This window comes from Protopterus annectens, chromosome 1.part2 (assembly GCF_019279795.1).
Source record: "Protopterus annectens isolate FY-2018-M chromosome 1.part2, PAN1.0, whole genome shotgun sequence".
Lineage (NCBI taxonomy): Eukaryota > Metazoa > Chordata > Ceratodontiformes > Protopteridae > Protopterus > Protopterus annectens.
In genome coordinates this window covers 354,738,534-354,750,941 of record NC_056727.1, presented here as the reverse complement: position 1 = coordinate 354,750,941, position 12,408 = coordinate 354,738,534, and the positions used below count along the sequence as shown (strand labels likewise).

The 12,408-nt window shown below is 38.3% G+C and overlaps 1 protein-coding gene across 2 annotated transcripts in view; it reads right to left on the bottom strand.

The window, feature by feature from the left end:
* Window positions 1–2,158: 2,158 nt before the first annotated feature.
* The window catches only part of GZF1 (GDNF inducible zinc finger protein 1), a 325,881-nt gene continuing 315,631 nt past the window's right edge, over window positions 2,159–12,408 (bottom strand). For both annotated transcript variants that reach the window (XM_044056372.1, XM_044056363.1), the window contains one exon: window positions 2,159–3,684. In XM_044056372.1, coding sequence (XP_043912307.1) covers window positions 3,346–3,684 — 339 coding nt within the window. In that variant the 3' untranslated portion in view covers window positions 2,159–3,345. The remainder of the gene's footprint in view (window positions 3,685–12,408) is intronic.

The following is a 12,408-nucleotide window of genomic DNA, read 5'->3' as shown; positions in this document are numbered from 1 at the left end:
AAATCAAAATCAAAATCTAAACCAACTGTACTAGAACCAGTGAATAAAGTAACAGAGATAGAACTGGAAGTGGGATCTTTAGAAAAAGGGTGGGTGCAAATTGCATTAGGAAAAAATGGTAACTGCGGGAACAATATATGCAGAATAATGCTTTGTAAGAGGAATGAGGTTTAATGGAAAGCAGGAACTGAATGAGGCTATGTAATGTCTGATTGACAATGTGCGTATAGCAAGAAGATTGTGTGTGATGTATAATGTCTGCAAATGAAAGTATGTCAATATGGTTGGTTTTCATTTATACAAATGTGAGATTACTGAGGTTTCTTGTTTAAGTAAGAAAACCAGTTTCACACAAACCCTGCAGACATTTGTTAACATCTGTTTCTTCCAGTGGACTTCTAAACTTCAAAATAACATTTTTTAACATTTAAATTACTAACAGAAAACATATAATTGTTCCATGGATAAATGTCCTTTTTGTTGCACAGTCCCACAAATTTCATCAGTCCATTAGTGTCAAACGTTAAGCCACAAAAAGTCTCTATCCCTACATGTGCAAAAAAATTAATTTCTTCAGATTTAAAACCTACAACAGTTACCAAATTTTCCCATGCATAGTATCTCTCCAGTACACTGTCATTTTTTTTGCCTGCTGTCCCTGCCGCATGTGTTTTAATTACTGCATTCCCTGCTGTCATAAAACCAGACTCCTGCTTACTTTATTGCCTCTTTCTTCTTTGACTGTCACTGCTTCTTGAGTTCTAACTGATGCATTCTCTGCTGCCAAATGACCTGGTTCCTTCTCCATATTACCATCCTCAACATATCCAAAAAAGTTATCTGCCATCTTACCCCATGAAACAGCAGAATTGTCTCCTGAATTATCCTGCTTGATTAGTTCTAAAAGATCTGCAACCTTCCTCATGCCAATTCTATTATCTGCACCATCCAACAGATATGCTTACTTCATTCTTCACCGAGTCATCTAAACGCTGCTCATTTCTATCATCCACACATGTAGATCTTTACCTGCATTCTGATACTTCACATTGAACAATTTTTTCTCCAAATTCTTATTTTCCACCTCCAAACTCATACTTTTCTCTCTTACGCCATGCTGCTGCTGCTTCCCTTAGGCCTCATCCTTACTGCTGTAGAACCCTCTGGCAGCTCCACAGAGTATGGCATACCTCTCAACCTCTTAGAGCAAAGCATCTGGACAAAGCCATAAATAAAAATGGGACAATGGCACAAAATACAGACAATTTTTTTTAAATATTGCTCTTACAAACTTAGAAAGTTAACAGAACAACAGGTTTTGCATTACCATGAGTTGTTTGAAGGGTATGAAGTCTGAAACTCAAATGTCTGTCATTTTCTAAATGTCACTCTTTACCAATTTGCCAGAAAATGCAATTTTATAAAAACTGGACCAAAAATAAGGCAAAAGTCTGGACATTCTGTGAAACTCTGTACAGCTGAGAGGTATGGCGTAAGGGAACTTCCCTGATGCCTTGGCCACATTTACCCTAGTAGCATAAATACCTTCATGAAATTCCCTGAAAACAGGCTACTAGCCTTGTGGGTCTAACTCAATAAATAAATAAAATGCTCTGCAGGCTCCGTATTGAAATGTTGGCACTTGAACCGCTGAGGGAAAAAAAAAGACTGACAACATAGGAGAAGAGCGAATCTTGAAAAATCTTTCTTCTCTTTTAACCTGCTTTTTGCGGGGAGGGAAGAAGACCCCCGCCTTCTGTGCCCTCCATACCCCCCAAACGTATATATATTAACTTTGAGATTGCCATGCCTCGGAGACAATTGAATACTCGGAAGAATGGCATCCCAGACTTAGTGTATGTAAATATGATCTTTTGGACATTCAGTTTCTATGTTTTGGGACTTGCTCTAGCGTGTCCCAACATTTCAAATGGTTACCTGCTCTGCATCTTAGTGAAAGGTCACTGCAAATAAATGTATCCTACGGCTTCTACATTCAAATGTAAATATAACCTCTTAAACCAACAGTAACTTCCTATAAACAGTGGATGGACCCAAACTAAAAAAAAGCCACATGAAAAACACTTGAAAACAGACAATTATGAACTTGAAGCAAGCCAAGCTGAGTGTGAAAAGTATTTAAGAATGTTCACATAGCTTCACAGGATTAACCAGTAAGACTCTTACTGTTAACATGAACAGAAGAATCCACTTATGTTTATTAGGACTAAAAATATAAGCACATTAAGGATGGAGCTATGAGGTGTCTCTCTATGAAGAGAGTGCTGGGCCAGTGGAACAGCTTGCTAGGAAAACAGTTAAGGTAAAGTTGATGCAAATTTAAGAGGAAATGATGTAGGAGTACACAGCTGACATAAATGTTAAATGAGCAGTTCAGAGGAACAGTTTTATGCCTACCATCAAAGACTAGAAGAGCAGAATCAGGTAACAAAACTGGACAGGACTTTGGCCTTCATCTTCCAATTCAAAATATTCACTGTGATAATGCAGTGTATTTTAGTACGCATCAGTAACTGTATGAACATATTTTAAAGTATGCCTTAGGGATACAATCAAATTTCTGGCATACTTTTTGTCTTCAAGAAAAAAAAAATTGTTAACACACATTAACAGAATTATGTTTCTTATGCTGCAGCACATGCCTAGAGTTACAGCTACAGACTTCAAACTAAGCAAATTAGGGTGTTGTGGCACATGGGTTTTATGGCAAATAACACCATTTTAGAAAATGGTCTTACATGCGCGCTAAAAATAGGCAAACTCCTGTTTCTGACATTTACATTTTCAGGTCTATGCTGAATATGCAGACACAAAGCAGGTACCCCAGTGTGGATTTGATTGTTATGATTATCTTTACTTCAAAAACTTTAACTGCCTATCTTACTTCACTTAAGCATTTAACAAATGAACTGCAATAGTACCAATGGCTATAGGCAATATTTTTGGCAATATTTTTATAGTTCTACAATAATTTATCAAAAAGATGACATTAGCCATTTAAAATATTAAGACTGCTGTGTGGTAGCAAGAAAATTAAATTCCAGTTTAAACTGTGAATTTGTGTACGTGGGACAGAGGAATGACTACATGCTGGCAAGTCTGTTTTACAGAGACAAGGGAAGACAACCTGTGTGGCATCTCAGGTGAAGAAACAGTTTTAGTGGTTGTTCCACACCCTGCTCAACATTATCAATTCACTACACAGTGAATGGAAGCTAATGCTCAAACAGACTTTATCAATACTGCTCCACAAGCATTATGCAGAGTTGCCAGCAGATGTCATCATTACATTGTTTTTTCCACAGTGACTATGCCGCCTGTCGCTCATGATTCACCACAGTGTTCAACATCCTCAACATTTACCATAGTCTGAAGATGAGGCTGGATGGAGTCTGTAGCTGTCTGAAGGTCTGGAAGATGATTTAATGTAGTAGAAATAAATGTTTCTTGCAAAACAGTACCATCTATCTTAGAATCATTTTCCTGTACTGTGGTCACAATTTCAGAGACAGTTGATAAGCTGTTATAGGTGTCTGAACAAGATGGTGGCTTTTCTTGTGTTGTAGGTAACGCATGTTCTTCCCCCTTAAAATAGTCCTCCTGTCTGGATGCTCCATCCACAATTACAAGGAATGACTTCCAGGATGCATTTTTGTCATGAATCTGAAAATAAAAGCATTTTAAAAGGTGAAATCGTTACTGACTCTTCCCAGTAAAGAAATCAGAAAATAGCCTATATCAGAAGTTCCTGGATGAAATAAACCAATATATGTGTAAGCAAAGACTAAATTACACTATAGAACAGTTAATCAAATCTCATATTAAACTAGATTTTCTACATTTAATTCTACTTTATTAAATTAGTCCTCAGTAACCTAGGCACAAACAAATATCAGTTTTCAATGCCATCTTAACAGCCCATTAGTGTGCAAATGGAGAGTGTAGTAATGTAATCCAAGTTTCTTTTTGCATGTGCTGTAGTCATTCACAGCGTACTGTTACTATTCTATAAGCAATTGCTCAACATAGCCAATTTTAAAAAGCTGGTTAACATGTTTAAAGGAAAATCACATCCAAAAACTAAGAAAAATCATCAGTTTTCATTATATTCCGATTCTGCATAATGACCCTCCATCCACTCTAAGGATTACTATTATTTTCAGATTTGCTACACCACAAAACTACCTCATGAGAGCTATCAAGCTGTAAAACTGTACAGTTAAGAGCTTCATTTCTCTAATGTAATTTTCTGGGAACGCAAAGCGCACTGAGATAAGAACATTTACTGTTAAAAAACCTTTCCACCAACTCATACTAACAGGACTTTGCTTTCCAATATTTTTGACCATCTCTGATAAGACTGTCTGTCTTTTAAATTGACAATTTGATTTCTGTTAGTGGCAATCTCTTAGTAGAGCAAGTTTCAGATGAATACTGGACTTTGTAGAGTAGCTTATTTAATGAGTGCAGTTCCATGTCACATTTTCAGGTTGAGGTATTAAAACTAGTCATCTATGAATGACAACTTATGTAAATAAACTGACTGTAGTCAGTGATTAGTTGCAACACTAGTTGCAATTAGTTTTTTACTAATCACTGTATTTTTCTTTTTGCTTTTTTATTGAATTACTTGTTGTACTAACCCAAATGTGGAGCTTTTCTCCCCGGGCCTCTGCTGAAAATGGAAATATATCCAGTTGGACTAGCCCGGTAAACAAATGTAAAATAAATAAAATAAATAAAATAAACACACTTTTGTAATGTTTTTGCTGCTATAATTAATACTCTATCCGCACACTTTCTTAAAGGTAGTAAAAAACTTGCAGTTTGCACTCACATTCAAACTTGATTATGTGCTCGGGTAAGGTGAGGTAGCCCCACAGTCAAGAGTCCGATAAGTATAGCAGCCATGCAAAGGGAGTGGGAGGGATGGGAGTTGAAATTAAGTTTTTAAGCAGTGATCAAGAGGAGTCTTTATGTTTAGGGAATGGAAGGGGGGTTAATTTTAGGGAGTAATCAATGGCTGAGTTATGGAGGGTCAGGCAGCAATCTGGAACTTTTACTTTAGGGAGCATAACGAGAGTTTCTGGATTAGAGAGTGAATATGGTCATTAGTTTTGGAAAGAAGGGAGTTTTAGGGTTGGGAAGGAATTCAACAATTTAAGTTTCATGGATGATAGGGAGCTTTACAATTACAGAACAATTAGAAAATTTAATTTTAGAGAGGGTGGAGTGGAATGTTAGGTTTTAATAAGTGGGAGAGGAGTTTTAAGGTTAAGGAGCTATCAAGGAATTAGTTATAAAGCAAATGGGGTGTGGGAGCAACATTTTAAGTTTAGGGTACCAATCTGGAAGTGTTAGGTTTAGGCAGCAATTGGGGACTATGGGTTTATGGAGTGTTACAGCTACGGTTAAGGAGTGACAATTCAGATTAGGGTTAGGGCTGATCTGGCAACTCTGGTTTGGTTAAGTTATTTGCTTGCTAACACAGAATGCAAGCAGTCAATGAGGGAATCAAACAAAAGTGCACCAGGATATACCCGGTTATCAATTATTAGTTTTAACTACAAATGTATAGTTTATGAACTTGGTAAACCAAAGAAAGGAATATGAAAAGAAAATTAACAAAGTGTAAACTTGCATCACAGTGTATGACCTAAGCTATGCTTTTTCCAGTAATAATATATGGTTGTAAGAGTTGAACTACAAGTGTAGCTATGCACCAGAAAATTTGTGATTCTGAACTGTGATGCAGTATGGGGAATTCTCAGTTTTCTGCAACAAGATCAAATCAGTAAGTAGTTAAGGAATTAATCCCATAATGTTCAATGGAAGGTCTGATAGTAAAAACTAAAACTCAAAATACTTTGGCCACATAATGAACAGACAAGATTCATTACAGAAGACACTGATGCTGGGAAAGATCAAAAGAAGGGGGTGGCACCAGCCAAAATGGGTAAAAGCATGAAAGAAGCAATGAATATGAGCTTCCAAGAACATAAAGATGCAGCTGTTGACAGACGTACCTACTATGCAAAAGTCCTTGAGGTCATGAATAGTCAGACTTGACCAAACAATTAAATAGTAACATAAACAAAACACTCATTTGCAAATAGGGTAAACTGACTTGCTGCCTTAACAAGTACCTTCAACTTTACAGACTAATCACTTTGAAACAAAATGACTGCTTTCATGTTCTATAGTCTACAAAACAAGGTAGAGAACTACACTGTACAGGCTTCCTCTTCCGTTTGTTCCACTCTACCCAATATCTGTTCGCACTACCTAGACCACTCATATCACACAAGTTCCTACCCTGCAAAGAAGGATTTCCTGGCTCATAATTCTGAAGGCAAAGAAAGGTACTTGTAGTATAGGGGGTAAATATGTTTAACTATAACAATACCAAGATAAAGAAGTGAATGTAATTTGACACAACATTTTCTAGAAGGAGTCAAAAGTAAAGACCTTGTGGAAGCTGGCAGCATATCCCTATGCCCTGTGTTGTTTACGGAGGATCTTGACAAGCACATAATTACTACATAGTGCCAGAAGTGAAGAAATATTTTTTAAGAGTTTCACATGTTCAGAAATACAGAAGTATAAACTACAGTTAAACATGGCTTGACTGCAGTAGCCATAAACTGTCTCAAGGCAAGGTAATGTAGCAGAAAACTGGAAGCTTTGGATTCAGAAATTTAATTCCTCACTGCAAACAGATAACAGAAGAGTGAAAAGGCACAGAGTGTCAAATTTCTACAATTTACTGGAAAAGATGCCTTGAATGTATTTAATATATCTACAGTTCCAGAAAAGGACAGACAAAACAGCACCAATAACAAATTCTGAAAGTCTGTGAGCGTAAAAAGAACTTTTCCATTTATTCACATTTTAATCACCATTTGTTCTTCACATCTGCATAGGTCCTACAGACGTTACAGATACTTATGTTGGTTAAAGAAAAGACAAATGCTGTGAATTTGGAAAGTTTCACGATAAATTAATAGAAACGTCTGTGGTACAAGATGTGATCAAGCAAGAGGCAAGCTACTAAGAGAAGCAGACCTGACCTTATCAAAGTTGCAGATGTGCATAAAGGGACTGAAACTGCAAGTACACTGGTAAAAAAAGACTTTGAAGAAATAGCCACCTGGTGGTGTAAACCTTGGCTTATGATGATTGTCACTGCAAAAGTGACACGCTGACACCATGTGCAAAATGGGAAAAGGGGATTAGGATGTATGGGCTGTGTGTACAGTAAAATGTGGTTTAGGATGTATGGGTTGTGTGTACAGTAAAATGTGTGTTAAATGAAAATGCAACAATGGTAATGAGAAAAAGGACAATGAGCTGTATTGGAACTATGATGTACTTGAAATGCAAAATATTCTGTATTAGCTGTGGCTATAAGCTTGACAGGAAGACGTGTACTGTCTGTAAAGCTGCAGTAGAAACATGAACATTATTTATTTGCAAGGGAAACTATAATGTGAAGATGGTTAACTCAGTGAAATCCAAGAATGTATAAAGGAAGGTGATACAGTTGTTGTTAAAAACTGCATTTAAATTAAACACAAGTGGAGAGAATGACATGCCTGAACTCTGGAGCTGACAAATTCAAGGCACCAAATAAAGCCTAATGAAGTGTGTGTGTGTGTGTGTGTGTGTGTGTGTGTGTGTGTGTGTGTATATATATATATATATATATATATATATATATATATATATATATATATAAATATATATATATATATATATATATATATATATATATATATATATATATATATATATATATATATATATATATATATATATATATATATATATATATATATATATATATAGAGTGTACTATGGATTGACTAACTTGTGAGAAGATAGGAATGGTAAGACAAATTCAAAGAGCGAGTGCAAAGCATAATTATGTCCCTGCTACACATTCAAGTTGCAGAGATCTCAAATACTGCATAAAGCCATAGCAGTGGCATCACTCATGACTATGCTTATTTATTAACAGGATCAGAAAGTTTTCCTGGAGAATATCATATACAAATAAACGCTAAGGCTATGCCAGTGATACTTGCATCAAAGCAGTTACCAGTATCAGTAGTTCTTAGAAGTGCTGTGCAGGAATTAAGCAAATGAAAAACTCAGGTGTTGTTACGAAGCAATAACAGTCAAACAGATCAACAGTACAGTTAATGTAGTAAAGACAGGATCTAATTTGCATTTATACTTATACGCAAGATTGATGAAGATAAATCCAGATGAAGAAAGCTCCAACCTGTGTATATTTAATATGCCATTGAGAAGACAGAAATTCCTTAAGACTTTTGCTTGGGAATATCATCAGGAGTTACTTCCAAAGAACTGCTGTATAGAAAATTGAAGGCCTTGGAAAGGGGATGAAAACAAACGACAATTATTAGTTCATAGGTTTGCACAGGCTTACTACTGTGTACTGCCTTGAAGCCCACCAATGAAAACAGACTCCAAATATTCAGAATCGTAAACCTTTGTATTTACCCATGTACACAAGTTCCCTTTAAAGCTTGAAAAAGTTTCAGATTTCAAAATGTGTAATGGAAGCCTATTCCAATAATTCAAATTACAGTGCCTATGTGCCTTTTCACCATCATATATTGTAAAATTTAGCAATTTCTTTAAGTCTTCACTATTATAAATCTTATCGGCTAATAATGTAATGCCTATTAAACAGTGACAGTGTAAATAGCAAAGATCAATATATCTTCATATGGTAAATTTCTTGCAAATTTTATTCTCTTTGTACATTTTCTTTGAACAGACTCAAGAAGTTTTAGATGGCCAGATATATAAATACAGAATGAAGTACTGCAGTGTAACACAGCTCTGATGTACACTTTATACAAACTAATCATGTCTCTAGACGTCATGTTTCTCAGTAAAGAATTAGCTTGCCACATTGCTTGGTTTACATTGTCCGCAAGCTTAAAAAAAACTCAATTTACTTGAATTATAATCCCTAAATATTTACATTTTTCTGTTCACCAAGTGTAGACTTTTGTAACTTAACTGCTGCACAGACTGACTTCCTAAAGAAAGGAATACTGTACTTGTCCGTGCTGAAATTTTATTTTTATGTCTGATGCCCAATAAGAACTTCATGGAAAAATAAATATAAATTTTGCTAAATTTCACTGTCAACTAATGTAAAATCCAATTTGCAATCATCTTCATGTTTATTTAACCAGAAGTAATTCTGCACTGAGGTACTCACACAAACTAAACAAAAACAGCCCCATTATTGATCCCTGTGGAACACCACAGAGTACATCTGCTATGGCAGGTTTAAAACCCTGGACAATTACATTTTATTTTCATAGGTTCATAGGTAGGTAACTAGGCTATCGGCCCTAGGGCCTATACAAGCCCAGCCAAAAATGTACCCTGGCTTTTAACACCCAAGAAAATGATTTTCCTGTGCCACTGTCGAGCAGAGCCACAGAAGTGATCCCTGGGGTGAATTTCCTATTTCCCATCCAATCATCATGATTTTTCTTGGAGTACTAATGAGCTTTTTTTGAAATAGGTAGTTTATTCCAGAGTATGGGAAGTCTCAGGGACAGGAATCTATCCCTCCGGCATGTTCTGTTTATTGTGGTGACAAGGTTTAGGTCCCTAGAGCGTGTAGCTCTGAGGGATTGGGACGTCTTTAAGTGGAACATGTCCAACAGCTCTGGGTTTGACATAGCTTTGTATGTTAGGCAGAGATCACCTCTGAGTAGGCGATATGCGATGGAGTAAAGCTGGAGTTTTTTTGAGACGGTCTGCATAGGGCATCTGTTTGAGTCCGGTAATCCTCTTTGTGAGGAATTTCTGCGGCCTTTCCAGTTGTAGAGGTCTTGTGAGGTACATACCAAAAGGGGCGTTGTACTCTATAATGGGTCTAATGAGTGATAGTAGAGGAGAACAATGACCGCCTTTTTTCCTGGATGAAAAACCTTTTGTGATGAGGTGTGCCACGTAGAAGGATTTCCTGACTACTGTGGCGATGTGATTATCAAAGGAGAGACTACTGTTCACCTGTGTCCCAAGGTCTCTTATCACACTTTCGGTGTCAAGTATACTACCGCCTATGTTGTAAGTTCATGGGTACAGAGTTTTTACCAAAGGGGATGACAATGCACTTTTTGGCATTGAGCTTGAGGCCATGGCTTTGACACTAGGCATCTGTCTCAGTGAGGCCCTTTTGTAGGATGTCCACATCATTAGGAGTTTCAATTATGGCTCTTAGTTTGCAGTCATCTGCAAACTTGGTTAGCCAAAGACCTTCTGTGTTAGCCTGTACTTCAGAGAAGTAGATACCAAACAGGAGAGGACCCAGGACTGAACCCTGTGGTACTCCACTTGTCACTGGTCTGAAGTCGGATTTGGAGTCTGCTACTTTCACATTGTGGGCTCTGTCAGTGAGCCAGCTGGCAACCCATCTTGTGACATAGGGGGATTTATACCTAGTTTAGTGAGTTTATCTATAATCCCAGAGTGGGGGATGGTGTTGAAAGCCTTGGCAAGATCTAGATAGGCTGTGTGAACCACCTTACCCTCGTCTACGGCTTTGGTGACTGTTTCAAAGACGTCTATCAGGTTTAGGAGACATGATTTGCCTTTTACAAACCCGAACTGGGTGGGGTCCAGAGTTTGGAAATTACCAATGTCTTTGTTTATAGGTTCCATGATGATACGTTCCACGGCCTTGCAGACCAGGCTCGTCAGGCTAATGGGGCGGTAGTTCCCGGGCCTGTGGTGGTCCCCCCCTTTGGGGAGTGGGATAACCGTCGCTGTGCACCATTCAGCGGGCACAAAGCCTGAGGTGAGGCTATGACTGAACATGGTACTTAGGAGGGGTGCCAGTTCGTTCTGTAGTTTGTGTAGGACGTAGCCTGGGATGTTGTCTGGTCCCATGGATGCTGTGTTCTTGGCTTTGGAGAGTGTGGATTTTATCTATGCAGCCGTGATTACAGGAACTTTGCATTATTCCGGTATAGAGATGGGCTCTTTAGGGGGTGAGAGGGGGGTAAAGTTAGCAATGAACCTATCTGCCAGGATGTTGGTAATATCAGTTGGGTCTGTATATTTAGTGTCATTGTGCTGTAACTCACAGCAGATCTGAGTGTTGCCATTGAGATTCTTGACATAGCTATAGAATGCTTTGTGGTTGTCAGTGGCGATTTTGTTTTCGTAACTAGCTTTGGAGGATTTTATCAGGGATCGCAGCTTCTTACTGAGGCTGACCAGGGAGCTCCTCCACTCATGGCATTTTACTCTTTTGCAACAGTTTCTTCCTTCTGTTGTACAGTTTATGGCAGGGGAACCACCAGATTGGCTTCCTTTTTTTGGAGGATAGCGTCTTGGTTCTGTTTGGGATAGCACGATCCATGCACTCGTGTAAGTTCTTATAAAGTGCAATTGTGTAGGATTCAGTAGTCGTAACTGTATTGTCCAGCTGTATGGATGTCATGAAGTTCACCACTTCTGTCTTAAGAAGCTGGCTTTGGAGAATTTTTTTACCTGGTTTCCTTAATGGGGGGTGGGGGCAGGATGTGGATATCTAGGGTAATTAGCTTATGGTCGGATCGGACCAATGAGGCGTTGACTTCAGGTGTGGAACACCGGTCACTCATGTTGGTAATGACTAGATCTAGGATAATGTTGCCCCTGGTGGGGGTGTGGATAAGTTAATCCAGGGTATTGGAGTTTATAAATTCCAGAAAGCATTGAGCGTAGGAGTTGGTACATGAGTAGTTTTCCCAGTTAATGGTGGGGTAGTTGAAATTGCCCATTATTAGGATGTTTGGTTGAGCCCTATTTTCCAGTACATCAAGAAAAGATGAGTGGAAATCCTGGGGCATGGTGGGGGATCTGTAGCAAGCTACAATTTCAATTGCAGTTTTGCCTAGAGTTAATTGCACTTGGATAACCTTGACTGCATTATGCTGAGCAACTAGCCTGGAGGCGTGGATATCCTTAATGAATATGGACACACCTCTGCCTTTGGTGTTCCGCTCCAGGTTACATGGCCGAAAAATGTGGTATGAGTTATAGCCTAGTAGCGCATGGGGTGCTCTCTGGAGCCTTGAGCCAGGTCTCAGTCACTGCATAGATATCTATGTCCTCCATTTTAAGGAGCGCCTCAAGTGAGTGCATTTTGAAATTTAGACTTCTAGCATTGAGTAGCATCACCCTCAATTTTTGCTTGCCTGTTCATGTTACGGTGGTGAATTTGTCATTTTAACCTTGCCTAAAAAGAAGGCACTATGGGGGGGGGGAAGAACCTTAGCCAGTATCCGGAATCCCAGGGGTGACAGGTGCAGGCCATCTCTGGCAAAGCATCGTGGTCTGAAG